This window comes from Rhea pennata, chromosome Z (genome assembly GCF_028389875.1).
Source record: "Rhea pennata isolate bPtePen1 chromosome Z, bPtePen1.pri, whole genome shotgun sequence".
Lineage (NCBI taxonomy): Eukaryota > Metazoa > Chordata > Aves > Rheiformes > Rheidae > Rhea > Rhea pennata.
The window spans coordinates 20,316,374-20,339,718 of NC_084702.1; the positions used below are offsets into that span (position 1 = coordinate 20,316,374).

General features: G+C 38.8%; 2 protein-coding genes across 3 annotated transcripts in view; both read right to left on the reverse strand.

Annotated features, from left to right (window-relative positions):
• Positions 1 to 7,049, reverse strand: part of ZDHHC21 (zinc finger DHHC-type palmitoyltransferase 21) — a 42,156-nt gene extending 35,107 nt beyond the window's left edge. For both annotated transcript variants that reach the window (XM_062599987.1, XM_062599986.1), the window contains exon 1: positions 6,965 to 7,049. The gene's annotated coding sequence lies outside the window, so the exon portion shown is untranslated. The remainder of the gene's footprint in view (positions 1 to 6,964) is intronic.
• Positions 7,050 to 13,779: 6,730 nt separating this feature from the next.
• Positions 13,780 to 15,913, reverse strand: CER1 (cerberus 1, DAN family BMP antagonist). The gene is made up of 2 exons (XM_062599768.1): positions 15,386 to 15,913; positions 13,780 to 14,061 (listed from the first exon to the last, which is right to left on the reverse strand). Exons 1-2 carry the CDS (start codon positions 15,911 to 15,913, stop codon positions 13,780 to 13,782), a joined length of 810 nt encoding a protein of 269 aa, XP_062455752.1.
• Between the last annotated feature and the right edge of the window lie 7,432 nt (positions 15,914 to 23,345).

Genomic DNA, 23,345 nt, shown 5'->3' on the forward strand with positions numbered 1-23,345 from the left:
TATTGACAGCACAGCATAATGTGGGAAGTTCATAAACTTTTTTCTGAGGAATTGCACAACCAGGTGTCCATCTGAGGTGCTTATACATTAATCCATGCAGCATGGGGAACAAACAGGAGAACTAAAGGTCTGTATGCAATTGCAGGGCTACAATCTCATTGGCCTAAAAGGATATGATGGAATGGCTCACATAACTGGAGTGCTGCAATGGAGAGATACAGGCTGGGATTATGAGGACAGAGAGTCAACATTTATGCAAGAAAGCGGTGGAAATGTATGGAACTCTGCCTTGAAAGAAATGATGAACCAGCTGAGAGCTTACAGATCAGGATTCATGGGAAGACCAGTGTGGGTAATGCTGTCATGAATGTCTCCTACAGACTACCTGATCAGGAAGAATAAGCAGATGAAGCTTTCTTTAGACAACTGAGAGAAGCCTCTGGTTCACCGACCGAATCCTCACCAGCAGCTGGAAGAGCAACATAGCAGCGCACAAGCCCCAGGAGTGCACTAGTGGTAACTTCCTGACACAACTAATCATGAAGCCAACAAGGGGAGCTACTCTGCTGAACCTCATACTTATAAACAAGAAAGAAATGGTCATGGATATGAAAGCTGGAGGCACCTTTGGCTGCAGTAATTACGAAACAGTGTGGTTCAGGATCATGAGAGGAGGGAACAAGGCAAATAGCCAGGATCACAACTCTGGCCTTCAGTAGCTCAGATTTTGGCCTGTTTAAGGATCTACTTGGAAGGTCCACAACAGACTGTCTGACAGACTGACTGTCAGACAGTCTGACAACTGACTGTCAACAGACTGAAAAGAGAGATTGAAGAGAGTGAGTTGATTTTTGAGAGTCACTTCCTCCAAGCTCCAGAATGGTTTATTCCACTGAACAGGAAATGAAAAAAAAAGCAGCAGAGAAGACTAAAGGAATGAACAAGGAGCTCCTGAATAAACTCAAATATCAAAAGAAGTATACAGGAGGTGAAAGCAGAGCAAGTGACCCAGGAGCAGTTAGGGCTGGGATTAGGAAAGTCAAAGCTCACCTGGAGTGAATCTCCCAAGGAATGAAGGTCAACAACAAGAGCTTCTACAAATACATCAACAGCAAAAGGAAGACTAGGGAGAATGTGGGCCTGCTGCTGAATGGGCCTTCAGAATTCCAATGCCTCTCAAATCACTGGGAAAATCTGAAGCAAGGAAGATCTACCCTGGGTGGAGGGGAACTGATCCCAGGTCTATTGGATCTTAAGGCACTCACACGTGCCAAAGGTGCTTGTCAGCGTCATTACGAGGCCACTTAGGTGACTGAGGGAAGTTCCTGAGGACTGAGGAAATCTGTTATAATTTCTTTCTTCAAGAAGGGCAAGATGGAGGATCTAGGGAACCACAGGCTGGACAGCCTCACCTGGGATGCAAATGATCCTGGAAAACTTTTCCAAACATATGAAGAACAAGAATATGATGTAAAGAATTAAGCACTGTTATGAAGAGGAAATCCTGCTGGACCAACCTGATAGTCTCCTCAGATGAGATGACTGGCTCAGAAGGTAAGGGGAGAGCAGTGGATGCTGTTTATCTTGATCATCTTGCTTGTTTATCTTGAGAAAAGTTTTTGACACTGTCTTATAACGTTCTCACAGACAAACTGATGAAGTATGTGCTACATAAGTGAACAATTAAGTTGGATTGACTACCAAGCTCAAAAGGTTATGATTAAAATCATAAAGTCCAGCTGGATGCCTGTCACTAGTTGTGTACCTCAGAGGTCCAATAGTACTTAACATCTTCATTAATGGCCTTAACAATGGGACAGAGTGCACCAAGTTAGAAGGTGGTACAAAACTGGTGGCTGACACACTAGTGGGCGTGCTGGCTTTCAGAGGGGTCTTGACAGGCTGAAAAAGTGTGCAGACAGGCACCTCACCGGGCTAACAAAAGGAAGTTGGCAGAAAAGCCCCTAAGGTCCTGCTGAACAGTAAGTTGACCACAAGCCATTAACATGTTCCCGAGGCAAAGAAATGCAACAGTGTCCTGTGCTCCATGAGGGAAAGCGTTGCCAGCAAGTCGAGGTAGGTGTCCATTTCCCTCTACTGAGCATATTTGGAGTACTAGACTCCCCAATACAAGAGACATGTGATCATTCTGGAGCAAACACAGCAAAAGAACCACAAAGGTATTAAGGGTTTGAAGCATCTGACACATAAGGAGAAGCTGAAAGAACTGGTTCTGGTCAGCCTGGAGAAGAGATGCCTCAAGGGGATCTTATCGGTGTGTATAAATATCTGACGGGGGAAGAGTAAAGAATACACAGATAGTTTGTGCATACTCTCTTTTCTTGCCACTGGGCAAAATAATCTGAAATGTAGGAAATTTCTTTAAATGTAAAAAATAACTTTTTTTCACATGAGGGTGGTCAACACTGGAACAGGTTGACCAAAAAGGTTAGAGAGCTTCTATCTATGGAGACGTTCAAAACTTGACTGGACACAGACCTGGCAATCTGCTCCAGCAGACCTTCTTCTGAGCAGAACAGTTAGGAAAGGCAAGCTTTAGAGGTCCCTGTCTACTTCTCTCCATCTTAACAATATTAATTCACACCTGCTTCCACCCTGTCTTTTCCTGTCCTCACCTTTTGTGACATGATCGAGCTGGAATTAACTGTCATTACATGAATACATAATAATTCCAGCCAAATTCTCTTCCTCTGCTCATCTACACATCAATACAGAGATACACACACATGCAGTCATACATATTTTTTGGTCTATTGTGCTTATACATTCACTTTAGCAGTCATCTACTCTTACAACCTGGGCATCAGACACACTCTCAAATTGCCAAATTTTATTAATGTTTCTACAGAGTATCCAAAATTAGCAGCTTCAATCTTCTGTTTAACAGTTGCTTTTATACCGGAAAAAGCAAGACCAGTATTTCTCTTGCACATTCAGCTATTGAGGATATACACTTTGGCAATTAAAGATTCACAGAACAAGTAAAGACGGAGGGGACCTCTGGAGATCATCTAAGTCCAACCTCCAAAGATTTCCTGGTGCTGGTTCCACTGGAGCTTGAACTTAGGACCATCAGCATGTAAAGCAGATGTGATAACCACTACATTATCCCTCTACCCCCAATGAGAGGCACTTGCACAACATATGCTACGAATGTGTGCACGCTAATCATATTAGCACTCTCATTATGAATACCTTTGCAAAAGTGAGAAGTTAACAAATTGCAATACATTTGTAATAGAGAATGGCTCTACATTTTTCATCAAGCTCTGATCTTTTAACAGTCCAAACAACTGGGGAAAGAAGAAGCTGTTTGGAGTTTTTTAATATTCATGCATTTTCCCCCACCTACTTTAATCTTTATACTTGCACTGCTATGTAGAATAGTAAAAGCAAGTAATGAGTTAAAAAATATTATACTGCATGAGACTAGATCTGCATTTTGGGCTTTCAGTATGACAACCGAATACGGATCTTACCACAACTTACATCACAAAATTCATTTTTACTAGTCACAATCCGACCTATTTTTCTGATTTCCCTATGCCACTTCACCTCTCTTTTTCTAACTTTGATTACTAAATAACTAACTTTCCAAAAACATTTTAAAATTCATGCTGTTTAATCAAGAATAATTCTTCAGTACAACAAACATATTTCTTTCGAACCTATGGATAAAAAAGCTTTTGCCTACAAAACTATTGCCTACTTAGTACAACATTTTATATGTGATACAAATTAAGAATACTTAAGAATTTTTGTTTAGAAGCCCCTTTCCACTTTACGTACAGCTATTTTTGTAATGTTCCTCTTAAAACAAACTGGCAAAGCCATGTGAGATAATGCTTATCTGTTTCTCTTTGTCAGCCCAGGGCATGTGCTAAATTTTGACAAACTGACTTTTTTTTTTGCTTTTGGCAGAAACACAGACGCCAACAAAACCAAAGACAGCCTAAAACACTGCTGACCACTAAGAAATCCATTTGTTTTCCTTATCAGAAGAGAATTCAGAATTTGGAGCACAACCTCAGAGGAGGAAGTAACAGCTCAACAAGCATAACAGAGAAATGTAAGAACTAGAACAGTTGTTTCTCAAGTCTATTTAGTATAATGTGCAAGCAGTAACTAGTAAGAGATAGTCTAGAGACAACAAGAATTCTCACAATGAAAATATATCCCAAATCCTTATAAGTCTAACTTGTGCCTGCATGTGATTATTTACTTTAATAAATTTTTTAAAAGTATCTTTGTGTTCCACAAAATGCACGCCTGTTGTAATGATTTTTTTATATATTTTTCTTTATACTACTGTCTGCAATACTGCATAAACAACACTAATGCATTGATTTCCTCCACCAAAGTGAGCTTCTCCTCCCTTGATTTACATACCACAGATAAATTAATATGTAGACGGAAAAAAAAATCAAACTAACAAAAAAACTCCACGTGTACATTTAGAAAATGAAAGAACCTAATTTAACTCATAGATTTAAGGTACATTTGCAACCTTTTGTTTTTAAACATACCTTTAAAAATATACATTCAGTCCTATATAAAAAAAAAATGCCTGAATAAAACTGACCTAAAATAATTCTGTTAAAAAAGTTTTCTATGATGTACTACTTCGGAGGAAAACAACAGCAATACAGAGAAAAAGATGTTCATGGGCAGGTTTACAACAAGTCAGTTACAAAACAAAAATTAAATTAAGGGATTTATATCAGTATGCATTTAGAAATGATATATGTACTATCTCAAAATTTTCCAACAAAATAATTAAGGATAAAATACACATAACACTATTCTGGATGCTTTATTTTTTTTCCTCTCAAAACAGAATTTATAGCAATTTCTTCTAAATAAACATCTCACACACAAAATATCTGAAAACAAAAAGCTGTGTATCTGTCAAAGTTACTCTGCTCTTCTTACATGCTCAAAATTATTCCTGCCTTTTCATAAAATACCTTTTCTAAGCAATGCATAGACACAGAGCATTTTTTTTTCTAACCTTTCTCTCTGACCAATTCAATAAACACTATCATAAATCCCATACTTGTTCATTTTAGTTACCTACCCTATAACTTGTGATGTGATGTCTACTGAATAAAGAGACCACAGAATGAATCCAGCAGGCAAGAAGTCACTTCCAATAGAACAGAAGCTCTGCACTAACTGGAAATATTAACATAAAATAAAGATTGTTTTAATAGATTTGTTTGAACATAAAGTTCTAAAGGTTATACAGTTATGCATCAAGACTGTCCAAAAACATGTTTAGAAAAGTTTCATAAATAATCCCAATACAAGCACTACTCAGTTTTTCATCTTGCAAAGTGTAACGCCAACCTGAAACAACTTACTCCTTGTAATGTTGATATATAGCTGACATAGGACTGAGAGCTACAGCTAGAAATGAAGATTCTGTATTTTCACATTCTGTCTCACTTTAGGAGAGCAAGTAGTCCTGAACTACTACTTCAGTAACAAATTATGCTCTGTACAACACACACCTAGAGGGAGAAAAATACTATGTTCTAAAAAGGCTGCATTTTAAGTGAACTAGTTCAAAAAAGAGATAGACAGTAGAAGCATTTGGGTGATAATTAAAGCAAAGATACAACTATCAACAGCATCTGCCAACTTGTAGATCCAGCAATAGCTTTCACCCATGACTTTCCTGGAATCCTCTGTAGTTGACTTAAGAATTACAGCCTAAAAATAACAGATACAGAGCTGAAAATACACCTTACAGGAAAAAATACTGGATAGGGATGCAACTTATCTTTCAATTGCTCTTTCTTTTTTTTTTAAGAAGCCTTTTATGTGAACAGCTATCAATTATCAGGCTAGAATTACCACTATCGCTTTTGTAGTTCTTCAATTTTACAAAACTGTTACCTGGTTAACCAGTTAATACAAGCATGTTTTTGCCATGACAAAGCCCCGAGTACCTAGCATTGCAAATGTCCATACCACAGAGAGTTGTTAAAGAGACACCTCAGCATTATACAACTATGAAGTGACTGACAGGACAATTCAGGTAGGCAAGACATTCCAAACCAAATTTTTTGTATAGCTAGATAGCTACCTGCAAGATGTTCCTTATTAAGAGTTTTTTTTTTTTTTTTTTAACTACCACATTCACAAAAAATGCCTAACCTGCTTGGACTGGTATCGATGTATTTGCTTTATATTCTTATTTATCACAACTACAAAAAAGTCTTACTCAGTAACACTGATCAAAGAGCCCCTCCTAGTTAGCTGGTGCAAGCTATTTATGTACATTCCGATTCTCAAGACTAAATGGTATGAAAACTTACTAATTTAATTTTAGTAACTATTGGAAGGCGAAAGTGAAGGTCTGAAACTAAGACCAGACATGAGCGACTGCACGTGTTTCCTCCAAAACTGAGTGCACACATAGCAGAAAAGGAGCCCTAGTACCTTTCCGCCCCCCTCCATAAGCCAACACACTCCCTCCCTGTCGCGCAGCATCAAGAGCAGCATTGCGGGGCTTCGCGGGAAAAGGACAACAGGATTTCTTTATTTCGCAATTAAGGACATACTCAAGAAGTGGACTATGCGCTTCCCTCCCCAACTCTTTATAAAGGGAATAATATTTCCGAATTAAATGTAACGCGGGAGAAACGAGGCCCGAGAGCGAGACAGGGACGCGTCCCGGAGACAGACTCCGGCGGCCCGGAGCTTCTCGCCAGCCGCCCGCGGCGGAGCGCTCCGCGCAGGCACCGGCCGCCCTCCGAGGGCAGCGCTGGGCCAGAGCCTCCCCGGCGGGCCCGCCAGCGGCGCGGACCAGCGCCGGAGGGCTAGCCCGGCGGTGCGGGCCCGCCGCTTCCTCCTCCCCTCCCTTCCCCGCGCACGGCGGGCGGCCCCGGCGCTCGGCCGGCCGCGCGCCCCCGCCGGGGCACGAGGCGGAACCAACCGTTGGCGAGACCCGGGGGAGAAGGGCGGGGCCGCGCTCACGCGCTCCCCTCGCCTCCGCTCTCCATGGCAACCGCGAGGACCACCTCCGCCGCTCCCTCGCGCCCGCCAGCGTTTCTCGGGAGCCGCGCATGCGCGCTGAGCTCTCGCCAACCGGGGCGGGCGGGAGGCGGGAGGGGGCGTGGCCCGGCGAGACGGCGGGGACGCGTGCGCAGTGGGGACCCGCTGCGCTGCCCCGCCCCCTCCGGCCGTGCCGCCTCGCCCCCCCGCGCTGTTTGCGGCCGTTGGCGTCGTGGACCGTTAGTGCCTGACGGCGCGGTGCGCTGTGTGGCGGCGGGAGCTGGGGAGCGATGGGAAGGCCGTTTTTCTACCCTGTAGCGGGAACGTTGTCCACGCGCGGTTGGTTCAGCTCTTGTGCGGCTCACCTTCCCTGTGCGCACAGGAAGGGATGGCATTGTAGTAACCTTCTCTGCCTAGCTGCAGGCCTAAAAAGAGCATAACCTTGCGTTCTAAGTTCATTGTTAGAGCAGTTCTTGATTAAAGCTGTAGGAGAGTATTTCATGCACGCACTACGGGGTTGTTCCTGCTGTCTGATGCCTGCATGGTTTAAGGTGGCACCGGCAAGATTGTCGCTAGATGCTGGTGAGCGAGGCACTCGGTGTGACGCAGCCATAGGGTGTATTCAAATACAGCACACCAGTGCTGTGTGTCTGCTTGGCTTCCTCTCAGCTGCAGTGAATCAGGGTCATGCAGTGCTGTTCACATGCTGTTTTTCAGATTTTGCTGCTTTGTTCCAAAGGAATTAACAGCTCAGGAACTCAACTGGTAATAAAAACTTGTATTTCTTAGTGGGCAGGGAAGTGTGAAGTATGCAACAGAACTAACTTTTCTGACAACTTCTGTAGGAATACTACATACAGAAAAGAGGGGAGTGGAAAGGAGGAAAACCAAAAAGATATACTCCTTTCAGGAGTATAGTCTGCTGTTCACTAATCTGTGTTTGAATGTGAATTCATTTTTGTCCAGTTAAAGCTCAGCAGAATGCTGAAAGATGTACTCAGATCTAAACAAAGCACGTATCAAGAAAAGTCCTCTTCTTCATGTCCTTAGAATCCCTTTGTGATTTTCTATCAAAATAGAAGCACTGCAGATGAGGTCAATGCCTCCAGACACAGCTCACAGAAGTCTCTTATATGGCTATGGAAGCAAATTTTTATTTTTGAACGTTAATTCTGTCCAGAGAGGGATTAGCAGAGGCTAATCACCACAGGCAGCTTGTAATGGACAGCAGTTTCAGCATTCCCAGCTGGGAATCATGCCTTGAGCACCCAAAGCTGATGCACATACATGATCTCTTGGCTACCTAGAGGTATCCCCATCTGTTTGAGTGGCATAGTTCCCACTCTAAATTGATGGACTCTTGCCCTGGAGCATTTTTCTTGCACAATAATGAATTAAATGGGACACCTGAAGAAGTGCTGTGATCAGCTCTGATATAGAAAACTCTTCTTTAGCACTGATACGTTATTAAAATTCCATCATAATGATTACTTTGAAAAACAAGTACCAAAATGCAGAGTGAGCTTAGAGTTTAGGTGGATTCCAAACTTCCGTCAAGATTGTTTTGTCTTTGCCCTGATTTTTTCAGTGTCTATAGTCTTCTATTGTTCAGGGTAGTTGTTAACATTTCAAACTAAAAGTGCTCTGACTTGTGAATATTTATTCCTGGAGGAACTGCAAGTTGTCTGAAAAGAGAATGAAACGTTTCAAGTAAACCTCGGGATGGCTCAAATAACAACTTAGATATGTCTCTAAGAACAAGTAACACTAAAAATTATTAAAAATGTGGGTATTAAAAACGTGGAAAACTGGAAGGGTTGTAACAAAAGCCAGCCTCTTTATATTCCCTGACTTATTTCACATACCGCTTTCTGTTTATATATGTAAGACATTATAGATGGTTTGTGAAAACTTTCCACAGGCGGGCATGAAGAATAAACATAGATATAAAAAAGGGAAGAAGGAGAAGGAGAAAAAAAGAGCTGGAAAATAAAGTGAAAAGGTAAATAAGAGGGAGAGTATGATAGAAGGAAGTCTTTTCTAGAATAAAAAAGAATCAGACAAGTCAATAATGACATTTCCTACTCAGTACCAGATATTTGCCGATCTATAATGGTGCTCTGATAAATACCTTTACTAAGCCAGTACATCGATAGTCTCTTCAGATAGCTTTTATTCTTCTTTTTTCTACTTACAGATTTGCAGAGAGAACACAGGTTTTGGAACAAGGGCAGTAGTTGTTCTGGCTCAGTTAGCAGAAAAATTCCTATTTGTTAAAATTTACTTTGAGGAAGCACAGTGCTGGAAGAAAAGGGGGAAACTATGTGCTTGACTTCCCAACTGAACTTGTAAAGGCTCTAAATCTGGAAATTGCCTGATGGTTTTACCGAAATCCAAATATATTTGATCTGGGATTCTGTAATAGATAATGATAAGTCTTCATGGTGAGGACCATTCTAAAGAAGAGAACATACCTAGGGAAAGCATTGACTTTGTCTTATATAAAGTCCAGTATGGATGTCTTATGTAAAGACTGTTAAAGGTCTGCAGAATTAGAAAAATATCCGAATTCTTCAGTGCTGAATATTGCAAAATAGTATGGAACTCCTCTTGGAGATTCTGATGTCCATGTTGTGTTTTTGTTGCTGTTCATAAATTACCACATGAGCCACCAGCTGTCATCATAAAAATTTTATTGGCACTCTGTAAATATTAAATCAGCATGCTAAAATCAAGCCATGTGCAGTAACAGCTGATGCTCTGTTATGGAGATCACATGCAAGAGAGTGATGTATTATGACTCCCATGATTCTTACTGCTTACAAGTCCCTTGCTTTGTGTTTCAGGATTCATTTTGTGCTCAACTGTGCCCCTTGATCGATGTGCTGTCTGCTCATAGATATCGCCTAGGGGGAGAAAGCAGCCTTCTTGATTACTTTCCGTATCTTCCTGGATCCTTCCAAATTTTGAAGTTTGTTATTGCCACTTTTTTTTTATTGCTAACTTCCTTGCGAACCTTGCCAATGTACACAGGAGACACTTGTTAACTTCAGAATATGAGCCACATTCTTTGTGTCATGAAAGTTTACGTTTCTGATGTATGAGGGAGGCATTCATTAATGACATGCCATGCTGAAATGGAACCTATCCTTGTCCTTGTCCAGAAGTTCTGTTAGCCATAAATAACATTTATGTGGACTGGTGATAGACGGTAAAGTAAATGAAAGTACCTCTGGGATTCCCTCTTCTCTCTCTCTCTCCGATAGTAATGGTCAGAGAAATGGCAGGCAAGAGGCATTTTCAGATCCCTTTGCCTCTGTGGTGAACATGGTGAAATCTGTTTATACTCAAGCCTAGATGGGTTATGTAGAACAGACTGTGCTAGACCAGCCCTAATTTAGAGAGTTAGCTTTCATCCAGGATTCAAGACACTTCAAGAGCATAAGTTGCTCTCAGATAAGGTCCTGCTGAAGATGTCCTAACAGTAATTCTTCTAACCTTTCTCTCCCAGCCAGGGTTGCTGTTTGAGCAACCTAGGCAGTAGGCAGTAAAACAGAACATTTTAATGTCTCTCTGTCTATTGTGAAGAAAGGTGGCCAAGGTGCATGGATGCTCTGTTTGAACTTCTTGACTATGGGCAGCAACCACCAACAGAGCATCCTATTAAATGGCTAGTTATACTAATTCTCTAAACCAGCAAAACAGAAATTCCAGAAGAGTGCTCGGAGAAACCTAATGATGGCTCAGATTTTGTTTAGATCCATTTTTGGTTTTTTCATTAGCTTGGATTGTTGGCTAGGAAGTTTCTTACTATGTGAAGCGTCTACCACAGGGAAAAAAAATAATCAAAAGGAGACAGCAAGAGATATTGCTCAAGATGAAGTGTGTTTTGCTGGTGCAGTGGAACATATGGCACTGTGGACAGGATGATTTTGTTTTCAGGATGAAGAATTAATATTTTCTCAATATTCCTGCAATGGTCAAGCTACAGAATTTTCTCATCCCCATTCTTTCTTTCCCGCCAGAGGGAGTGGTAACAGCTGTCAGGCTGGGCTTTAAAGGTAGATAAGTTGGTGGCTGCCTATCATAGCAAGGAGTTAAATCTGATCAAACAGCAAATGTAAAATACTTATAATCCACTAACAATAAATATTTCTTGTTACCATGGGCAAACCTCCAAACAACAGGCCTTCTGATGGAGGACCTAGCAGAGCTTCAACTCCACTCCTCATATGTATTGCCCAGCATAGCACCTCTCTCCTGCACCATATGATGTGATTGTGCAGCTGTACAGATTGGCAGGGAGTTTCTCCTCAAGTATGGAATCTAATGCAGTGAGAAGCTAGAACATTAAAGAGAAAGTATAACAAGAGGTTTCACCACCTGTCAGTAAAACAGACTAAAGCTTATTAGCTGGCAGCTGGGAGGCTAGCTGTGAGTATTTTATGAGTGGTGGACAAAGTACCAAGTACAGCTGAAAGTACCAAGTGCAACATAAGTACGTTTTCCCTCAAGTTTATATCTGGGTGGAATTCGGTGTGAGCTACCATCTAGTGTTTGATGTAATTAGGAACACTAAAACCAGCCTCATAAAATATTTAAGAGAATAGCCTGTACAATTTCCATATGCAACTCAAATAAACAGCATTTCTGCTCAGTTATTTTCAAAGGTAAAGCACAGAAACTACCCACATCTGTTCAAAAGACGTCTAACTGGTCAAGTAAGCAAACCCCTGCTGGGACTGAGCTGAGTTTTCAGAGAACTCTGCAAGTAAAACCTGGTCTCGTTCTGTAAAATAAGCATGCATGAGGAGTGGTCTGAAATCATCTTAACACCACTTCCTTTGTAAATACAGTTACACAGGAAGAGCTTTCACTAAGACAACGTACAGCCTCTGAATGAACACAGCTAAACTAAAGTCATGCAGGTTTGCGGTTACAATGGCATTACAACTGAAGGTATCCACATAGTGACACAGATACCTCTCACCTTTCTGACCCTTATCCCTATACTGGTAGAGGCCATCATAGTTGTTCTGAAAGAACAGAATCCTGTTAACATCTGGACACAACCTGTTCCTAATAACGAATTTTTTAAGATTGAGAAATCTGATCCAATTAACACATTCTTGATTTTGCAGAATACAGTACTAATTACATGCAAGGAATCATTACTGGTTAATTAAACATTCATCCAAAAACCTACAGCACTAATCTAATTAGCAATTACAACAGCTGTCATTATCTCTTTTCACCTACTTTTAAGCTATGCAATTCATACTAAAAGTCTAGCCCTGCAGGCTACTTACATGAATAGCTTTCTTTGCCTCAACATGGAGAAGGAACTTTAAAAATTAGGCTGAATACAACACAAAATACAGCTTCAGTTCTTCCATCCTTGTATGAAAAAGTCACAATTTATGAGTCAGTCACTTCAAACAACGAAAGTATGAAATCTAAAATACAAAACCCTAAAGCTAAGGTTTCAAAAATATGAAACCTCAAGAACATTGTTCTTTTTAATTGCTTTATGATCTTAGAAAATCTATTGGGAGCTTAGGTAATACTGCCAAGAGGTTCTCTATAAGTATAAAATCTAAAATGTGCTTGCGTCAAAAAAGCATACAAAGTCTGTTACATATTCACACCGGTTGTTTGAACTTTCAGAAGGCTCAGCTTTTTCAAATTACTGACACTATGAGAGGATAAAATTGGAACCTTGATGCTTTGTACGCTCATCTCCCTTAGGCTTGTTTAAAAGTTTATACTGATAAGCACACAGTAATTCAGAAAGCCTTGGTAAGGTGCTGAAGTTGAACCTTATGGTAAGGCAGGGACTTCATCCTAGCTTTTCCACAGGTGCCATAACAAAGCAGCAGCCATTAGGGCTGACTGTATGATTGTATATTCCCAGTGAAGAGGGATCTCTGTTGAAAAAAACGTTACCTGGAAAGGTTTACTTTGTCATCTGAAACTACATGGCTACTAGCTAGTGCTATTTTTTTTTAAGAAAACCATTTCTTTCTTTGATAATAACAGACGTAACACCATGCAGTTTCACATGCGTTGGCAGGTTTCTGAACCTGAGTGCAAGCTCATTTCACCAGCTAGCACCTTGGAAAAGTTGATCAGCATTATAAAGTTGAGAGGAAAAGTTAGAATAAATATTTGCTAGATACAGTGTTTTCAATACAGGGATGAGGAGGCTTCAGTCATTGCTTTTTGGGATGACATATGCCACAACGTACAAACAGCCATACACAGTTCACATCTTAGCCCTTGGTGCAAAGGATAGAGAGAAGAGCTTTGCTTAGTTTTGACACCTATTTGTTTTTATTTAAAAGCGGATTTATGTATAATGAAAGGCAGCTATATACTAATCTCCATCTCTCTCATTGAAGGTAACCTGCAGATCAAACAACTATAGCAGCAGTTGAGACTTGGTATCAGAATGGCATCAGGTGCAATTTTCAGTGGACATTAAAAACTGTCCTGCACTCTAAAGCTACAGTGTGCATATTTTTGATAGGATTTGAAGATACTACTAACCACATTGCAGTCCATGTCCAAATGGTATGTGATGTGTTTCAGGTAAAGTTTTGATCAAAACAGAAAAGCAGTTTAAGTAGAAAAATCTATGTCTTTAATCTATTGGTGAAATTGTATGATTTTGTAATGAAAGCATTAGTTCTTTGCTTTTTCATTGGCAAATGCTTATGATCGAGCAGTTTAGAGGTGCATTTTAGGAGGCTGGTTTTACACATTTGCATGCAAGTCTGACTGTAGTGATCTTATTGCAGGATCTTTAATCTTCTGAATCTCACATTTACATTCTTCTACAATCATGACTTCTTTGACCACTGGGACAGAACTGGTGCAGTTGAGCTCCAAGCGCTTCATGGAGAACTTGGTGGGCAAACAGTGTGAACAAAAGGTATAAAGACGATCATCTGGACCAGGAACATGGAAGGAACTACACTTTCCAAAACAAAGATTGTTCTGCACCATCACCTTCTCACAGCTCTCATGACCAACACCCTGTAATAGAAAGCAGTTTGAAGATCACAATGCTAGCACTGACTCGTGAATATAGGTAAATCTTGAATTTGATCTTCCGGAAGATCAAATCTGAATCTTGATCTTCCTTGTACATAAATGATCTCCATGGACTTTGCAAGAAAGTATGAAATCAAAAAAGCACCCCAAAACTACTATACAGTTGCTATATTTTTACTTCTCAGAACATTTCCATTAAAATGTTAATTTTTACATCAAACAAGCAAAAAAATTCAAGAATTTTATAAGCAAACATGAGAGCTCTGTTCTTAATCTGTGTATTGAACAACAAAGAGAGATTTTTACTTTGTCATTTGTACCTTGCTGATTGGAATCTACATTTCTGACATGATTAAGCAGTATTACTCATTTAGTAGTACTTAAAACATAGTTTTGGCCTAACATTCTTGCATGTGCAAGCCACAAGCCACGAGCCAGACTCACATCTGAAATCTTGAAGATTTGTCTTCATGAGGAATAATAATGTTCTTTAGCAATTTTTTGGGGGTAAGCTGAGTGCAATAGGAATTCTGTAACTTCTTTGCAAAAATAACAGTTCCTTCTATCAGAAGAGTCTATGTCAATTCCAAAGCCAGAAAAACTACACTGAAGCAAGCACTTTTATACTGACATAACTGCAGCCATCCTGGAGAGAACTAGCTATATGATATGGCCAGAAGAAATAAAATGGCATGAGTTTTTTGGCCACATCTGTATTTACAGATATCTGTTGATAAAGTAAATTACGTGAGGAGTGTGAAAACACATCATTCCTGACTGACTATGGTGACAGAAACTAAGAATAGATGCAGTCTAATGAGGAAAATGGCACTTTTATCTGTACTATTTGCTTATCTGGGCATGACAATAGATATGACAGAATAGCTTCCTCTGCGCTTGGGCACTTTACCAGTTCTCCAACATTCTTGGCATAGAAGGAAACTATGCATCACTCTTCCAATTAATACAATAGATAAATAATCCTTACCTAACTGTAAGGAAACAACCAGCTTCTCCTTGAGTACTTGTTCTGAGACTCACTGTATATATGGATACTTTGTGTATAAATAGTGTATAGATGTATATTCACTGCATAGGTAATTACATAGGTCATAACATCCTTGGATAAAGAGAATAACACTTCCTGAGCACTGAGTGTGTTGCCTTCCAGCACTTCAGTAGTTTCTCTCATCAAACTAAAGCCTCAGAAGTGGTCCTGAGTCTTAGCAAATGAACTAACCTGTATGTCTTCAGTTACGGATACAGGGAAAGGTTATGTTTACTGATCTTGGACAGCTGTTCTTACCTGGGAAAAAGGCAGGGTTCTGCAGGTTTCTTGGTGCATTTCATTGGTCTTGATTGGCAGGACAACCTCTTCAGATGCTGAATTTTTCTTCAGCTTGAAGTGGTCCCAGAATTTCTTGGCATCTTTTCTATACAGAGGTTCAGCTTCTCTCTTGCTAGAAGAGTGGGATGGAGAGACACTTTCCACAGGAGAGGTCTCTCTGGGTGCTGTCCGGGTTCCCAGATCTCGGTCTGCATAAAGCTCTGCATAGGGAAGGGTGAATCTGGAAGTTTTTTTTTGTCCTTGCTTTACACTCTCGGTTGCTGTCTGTGGAATTGCTACAAATAAGCTTGTTTCTCCTAGAGTTTCTTCAACATTTATTGGATTTTTCCCCACCAGCTGACGAAAACCCTCACTTGCAAGCAGATTTTTGCCTGGGTAGAAAAGATGTTGAAATGACCTTATACTTTTCTTTTGCTGTAGATCTCCCTCTGTCTCTGTGGCTCCAAGATGTGAGAACATTAACAGCTGAAGAAAAAGTAGTGACATGGTCCTGTTGAGTATAGCCCTGTAAACCCTTTGCCATTGCAATGTATCTAGCCTGCTAGCTTTATACAGAAGACTGGTGTCAGCTTATGGCTGATGTTTGTGTGTAGAGAGGAGGGATGGGCTGAAGGGAGACCCTAGCATGGCTAATTGCATTCTTTTACTATAGATTACAATTATGATAGGGGAGTTTGTGCTAATGAAACTCTGCTTTCAATCTGGGTTATGTGTATTAGAAGTTCCTATCTAAGATCTACTACCCCAGGATGGGGTGGAGGACAGAGGGACTCAGTAAGATGAAATGTTTGGATAAGCTGTCTAGCTGAGGTCTAGGAATTAAGGAAGCATTTCGGGTTGTGTATTCACTTGTTCAGCGTGGTCTTCATTATTTATTTGACTTTCCATTCCACAAAGCCAGAGACTGTAAATACAGGTAGTGTTACTTCATTAGTTCATCAGAAAAAAAAACAAGCTGATTAAAGTTTCATAAAGCATGAAGCTAGTTCTGGGGATGTGAAATCAGACCATATTTCACAAGTAGCTCACTAACACTCTTATTGCCTCTTTTGACACCAAAGTGACTGCAGACATCATGGGAAGTTGGTAAACGAAATGAGAATTTAAGCAAAATATTTTAGAACTTACATAATTCATGGTTCTAGACTTGAATGTTTCAAGAGAAACATTCCAAGACTACTAGACCCTGAATTGAAGATTATCTTTTTGAAGTTATGTTATGCAGTGTGTGAGAAAAAAAAATGCCAGAAGAGGAGGAATTCTGCAGGAGAATCGGTAGACTTACGTTTGTAGCCACTGTATTCCTTATAGTTAAAAATCTAGCTGATCTGTACCAAATGTATGGCATTATTTGTTTTTCACTTCTGGGGAATTAACTCATTGCCTCATGACCGAAGTAAACTAATTGCACATCAACACTCCTGTGAGGCACTGGCTTACAACTTCAGTGCAAAGTTAGTGGAGTCTTAGAGCTTGTCCTTATCTTGAAGCTATCCCAGGTTCATCCTAAAACAGAAGTATACGAAGCTCCAATAAGGATGGATTTAGATACCAACATTTGAGTGTATTTGTGCTTTCACCTCAGTGGCGTGAGCGTGTTAGGGAAAGCACAGCTGTCAGACACTAACTTAATTGCTCTGTAATTTAAACTCAAAGCAATTTAAGTCTTCTACTGGTTTAATGCCTTCCTGAAGTCTCAAGTGTGCCCTCGGAGGGCTTCTACAACTATCAGGAAAGAAATCAGAGAAAACTTGGCATCCACAGCAAGATCAGCTGTGAGGTGTGCCTCCAAAAGTCATTGTGTCATATTTACAAAAGCATCAGGGTGGAGCGGCAATGAGTAAAGAGGATTAAGTTGAGTGTAGATAAGATGAAGTAGCCTAAAAGTAGAATTTGAATACTCACATCCTATCTTCATTGGCCAGCAAATTTAACCGAAGCAGTAGACTTTTGGATCTAAAATTTCTTTTAGCTACTGCAGGTTACAATTAGTAATTTAAAATTATTCAGCAGAAATAAGACTATTATGTTTGGACTTTTCCTCTTTTTTTCTTCTCATGATTTTAGTTGCTTCAATAGTTAGAAGTTTGGGACAATACTCAGACAAACATGCTGACATGTAAGGGTATAACACATTTGTCAGTCTTTTATTTGAAGCAATGTATATTTTTGCAGCTTTTTCCTTCAAATTTTAAAAACATAAAGATAATTAAAACAATTTAGAGTCCTTCTGGGTTATAGCACTAAAACAGAGATGTTCTTTTTGTTTGTTTTTAAGCCAGTTAAGCTATTTTTCACTTCTTTTGCCAAGTCGTGACTAAGTCTAGATGCTTAAAAACTCTTAGCTTTGGTCTTGATCCTGTAATATCTACGTATAACTTTATCTATGTAAGCAAAATTTCTTTAAGTCAGTGACATGCATATTTACAAGATTGAAAACTAAATGCCTGGAAAGCACAATTTACCTCCCTTCAAAGACAGCTGAAAAAATCCCACCGCATTCAATGTAACAGAGAACAGGCTTTTAGGTCTTCTTTTTTTACCTTGGTCTGCCCTGAAAGAAAAAAATATACATCTAGATATGGGGGTGTATTTTTTCCCTTCTTACCTGATATGGTTAAGGTATGGGTAAGTGCTCAGATAGCATCTTAGTTTCTTTTGAAAGCTTTTCTTTTTTTAGAAGGAACACAAGGAAAATAATTTTAGTATGTATGTTTTCAAAGAGTTCTTGCAACTGTTCACAAAGAATGTATCAGATTTTAATTACAAAATATGATGAATTTAAGGATGTCTCTGCCAATCCATGGGAAAAAACTAAGAAAATGTTATGGCTGGAATAATGAGGCTGTATCTAAACACAACACTTGGATATCTAAGCTAAACTAGTCTGGGTTACCACTGCAATGAAAACGTTATCAAGGAATGTACAAAAGCTGAAATTAGCATGCATATAGAGGTACTAACTACTAACACTGTATTTGTCTGTATCTTGGCATCAAATGTGCCATCAAAAAATGCTGTTTGAGATCAGAGTCCCTTTATGGTTGGTACTGTTCTGTACTGCAACACAGAGCAAATAATAAGGCCTGCCTTAGAGGGCTTCAAGTATAAAAGCACAGAATATTTGTAAAAGAGTAGGAAAGAAGGCTGAAGCAAAGCAGTGTGAGCAAGATCTCGCTGCAATCCAAAGGCGGGGATCAGAATGCTTTTTTTCTTGCTTGGTTTTAGTGAGATCTGCTGGGAGCCAGAAACAGCATGCTGGGTGAGTTTAGTACTCTTCTTCCATGCCTATGATAGTAAGCTGTTGCTGCTCTCCAAGAGACAAGACAATGGAAAGAAATAAGACCTGGTATGCATGGGCACAGTTTGGTCAATATTAACACATTGTCTAAATCTGTTTTGAAGTCGACTGTGGGTAACTGTGCACTGGTAAGGGGATCTATCCTCAGCCTCTCAGTTCAGCCAGCAGCCTACCTGCTTATAGCAAAGCACTCCAGCTCAAAAAGCTGCTTTGTAGAATTATTTTTGAAACAATAATATTCAGAAGCCTCTTTGTGGTGACATCAACTGCATAATCTTGTAGTTGTCAACAGAGATTGGAATGGGCAGGTTATCATTATGTTCAACATACAGCTAATATCAGATTTCTACAAAGTGTCATGCTATATCTTTATAAAAACTTGTTTTCCTGCCTTACTGTCCTTTTATATAAGCATAGCACATGCTTTCACAGCATTTTGTTTTTAAATTTTGTAGCTATATTCAGTGGTCTCTTTCATGCAGGCTTTGATTTGCCTTCATAGTAGCAATTTATTTGGGGCATTCCACTTTTACTGGAAACAGTCACCATGAATGTTTGCCATCTTTGTAAAACACTGTCGGGTGTTGGCAAGTGTTAAGCAAATACAAAGTCATTTTATTCGTTTGTTTCAGAGCCTCAGTTTCAGTCATCTTGGACAGAAACTGAGTAATTAGTTACACTGCCAGTTGATGCCTAAAAACAATTCTTACACAGTGCTTGAATTACTTGCCTTCTGTTGAGTTAAATATTCTTATCATAGCATGACTGATAATTAAATAATTAAAAAGGATTTTATATATTACAGCCCATTTCAATATTCTGTCATTTTAGAAATGATATTCTATGTAGACAGACTTGTATCCAGTTACATCTTTTACAGATTCCGTATAAAGAACTCAGAACTAATGAATTAGCACTATGCAGTTTATTCTGCAATTATTACACATTTCAAAGAAAGCCATCTGTGGTCTTTTTTTATTGGATTATGGGGAAAAAAATCACATACTGCTCTCACAGAGAGGTTAAAATAATGAAACAAGGCTTTTACAAGGTATGATACGAAAGAACAGACAGTAAATCTGGTTAGTTTTATATCTTCAGTCTTAGTTACTGTACATTACCAGTTCTCCCCTTTTTTTTTCAGTTTCAAATAGTGTTAATTTTTTTTTCTTTTTTTGCTCATTTATAGCTTTGTATTTGTGTTTCTCTATTTGTTTTTCTCTGTTCTGTAGCAACAGAACTGGATCAAAGTTTCAAACTGCTGCTTTAATTTAGATGCTCACATTTGAAAATGCCCTTTTTGTATCCAGCAGACCTAGGATAATTTACCCTGCATATCTGTTGTCTTCTTGTTCTCACAGGGCTTGACAGTAAGTAGATGGAAAGATCTATATGGGTATAAGTACACATGATACAAGGGATGGTTTTCTCTGTACTGTAGTTCTCAGGCAGGTAGGTCTTTGACAGATGCCCACCCAGAGCATCTCCTGAATAGTACTGGCGCAGATGTGCCATCTAGTTGAAAGCAAACCCAGTTTCAAACTGAGCTTGGGGAAGCTGTGTTGGGTACTGGCTTGATTGCTTCAGTCTATAAAGCCATGTGACAGTGAGCCAAAGAAGAAGGAGTTTGAACATAGAGAAAAATTTCAGTCTCCAGCAGACACTGGGAACTTAACAAGATGCATCTTCTTAGACTGAGAGAAGACTGGTGATTCATTAAAGAGCAATAGCAAAAAAATGTTTCTAGTAAAATCCAAGAAAAAATGCAGATAAGATTTCATACTCTTTTACTAAATAAAAATTTATTAGACCACCTAAAAATTGTGTTTGTGCACATAGAATAATTTTTTTGCCTATTGTGCTTATATGTGGTACTTCAGATACCAGGTTCTTACTCATTTGGACTTCTGACTGAAAGAATGCATTATGTGAGTATTAGATAAAACAACAAACCCTAGTGTGTTCTCATCTTCTAACCTTATACTGGTTGTGTAATGATGTACAAAATAGTAAGTAAGCAGTGGAAACAAGAGTAAGAGCTCTCCATATTACATGCAGCATAGCTTGCTATGGGGGGATAACAAAGCAGAACTGAAATCTGCTTATCTTCCATGAAAGAACTTACTGAGGGGCAATGACTTTTTAATGTTCTTTCTTAAATTAAGAATTATATTTAAATTCAATTTTATAGACAGACAATCTCTCTTGAATTCATTCTCTTGAATATCTACTTGCCGACCTGTAAATTAAAGAGTTTCTAATTCCCTAGATTCACTTCTCAGAATAAACAGTTCATTATTTTCCTTTTAAAAATGATCAGCCCATAACACAAATGACCCTATTGTAATAATCTGGGAATAAGAATACACTCATACAGAAGAAACATAATTCTGAAACTTCATGGAGTAAACATTAGATATATTGTGCTTAACTATAAATGCATTTCTGCTATGTCAAGCATTGTGCTTTTTATTATTTTTTTTAAGAAAAGTTTTTATACAATTATGGAAGGAAACTGAAGAAACATGTATTCACCAAAATGATATGGATCAGTTTTGTACTAACATGGATTATATAGTTACACATAACAATATAGAGAGAGTTATGAATACAAAAATTAGGTTATCATCAGTCTTGTGTAAATTAGGTAGAACCACATTATTTACTGAATTCTATATATAATTCCCTGAAAGCTATTCTTGTGTTCTTAGAATGAGTGAGTGAAAACATAAGTGTATTCAGTAAGTTTCAATGTGTAATAAAGAGATCTTGAATACTTCTGATTTTTTTCAGGTGAAAATTTGATTCTATGAAGTTAATAACATGTTTATCTACACAGATGCAAACAATTCATTCTAAGGCTATTGAAGCTAGGTTTCTTTGTGTTTGGTTGAATCTGGTGGGCAATAAGTAAAAATTTTCAGCTACATCTTTCCTCACAGTTGAATTCAGGTCTCCGCTCTACAAGTTCTCTGCGGTAAAGGAGCATAAAAATTCAAGTCAAAATATCTTTCTTTGGGGGAGGTGCTTCTTTGGTTAGTTGTTTATTAATTTCTTTTTTTCAAAACAATTGCCTTTGAGTCATCTACTCCTAAAGTTGGGTTGAAATTGGTCAACAGATTTAAAAAATATTTGTCAGGAAGAGAGGTGGTTAAAAGAGACATACCTACATGCAGCAAACATCTTGATCACATTAACCTGCCTTCTAAAGAAAGATAATCTAGCAGGTAGGTTCCTTATACTGAGCTGTTGTATCTTCATTTATTTTGTTGTTCACAAAAGACACATGAATTGCTCTGGTGTATTAAATCCTCTGTTTATCCAAAAAAGCATGATGCCTATGTGTGAACACAAGTATTCACGTGCTCCTTGCTCTTCTTCTCAGCTTCTTAAAACTCTCCTCATGACTCAACACTGCCTTTCTCTTGAGTTTACACAGAGTCTAATTTAAACCATATAAATGGCTAGAGGAAGTCACAATAACATCTTGGGATTTTAGGGCTACTGTTTACTAAACCTTTCAGAGATAGCAACTTTCTATGGCAATAAAAATTGATTTTCTTTTTTTACTTTTGCTTTCCTTAATTTGAATATGTCATATTCTCTGGAATCCAATAGTCTAATGAAAGCTGTAAAAATCACTGAAAAAATACTTAACTTTAAATGACAGACTAAGGAAATTTTATGAACAAGTGCTTCAGACAGTGCATACGTATTGAAACACATTTCAGCAGCTTTTCAGGTTAGAAATAACCTTTTACTATCATAAAAGGATTTTAGCTGTGTTATTTTATTGTATTAAATCTAAAACTGGTAAGACATATGATTTTCACAGCTAATGATCCGTTTTGTAGTGAAGTCTGATTACCTTAAGTTAGTTCAGATGAATTATGGAAAAAGGAAAAAGCTAAAATCCCCCTTCTTTGCATACAAACAAAACTCTGAAGCACAGAGTTATCTCTGCCTAGGGCATTAGTCATTTATTAGTTACTAGTCAGGTAACAAACACCATGGCCAAAATTCCCCTTAAGTTTTTCATAAAATAATAAGGAGATGTATTTAAATAATCATGATGAGTTTTATCAAGATATCACCAGTTAACTCACCAGTTTTAATGAAAAGAAAGCCCTGAAGAAATCGAACTTTAAGTTTACGTCTTACCAAGCTTTTTTAGTACAATTTTCACTGTGAGCTGAGAACACAATAGTAAAAGATCCACACACTTTCAAAGTTGGTTCCCAAATGTAGTTTCTGAAGCCTTATCCTTTTTGCATTAAAAAGTATCAGAGAGAAATATGAACAAGTCTGGACAGGTTCTCGAAAGGCTATTTGGTCTGGGGAATTCTTGACACAATTAGCAAAGCTATGTTTACAGAGGTGTTCTTGTTGGTCTTGATAAATCCTTATGGAAAAGTCTATGATTGGGCTTAGAAGGTTAGCATAAAGATTACAATTACAAAAAAGAAATTCTGTAAATACATATATTTGTATCTGTTGATATCAACAGCAAGGGTGACAAAGTTTTCCCTACAGTGTTTTCGCTGCAGTATTGCAATGCACTTGTGTTTGTTGGCAAGGTTCTCTCCCTTAAAAAATAAAAATAAAAAGGTTGCCTGG

Bases quoted from the DNA above. Each gene is read 5' to 3' on its own strand.
- CER1 (XM_062599768.1), bottom strand. From the start codon at position 15,913: ATGTCACTACTTTTTCTTCAGCTGTTAATGTTCTCACATCTTGGAGCC. The intron at 14,062-15,385 runs GTAAGAACAGCT...TTTCTATTACAG, and splicing joins GAACCCTGCCTTTTTCCCAG to GGTGTTGGTCATGAGAGCTG.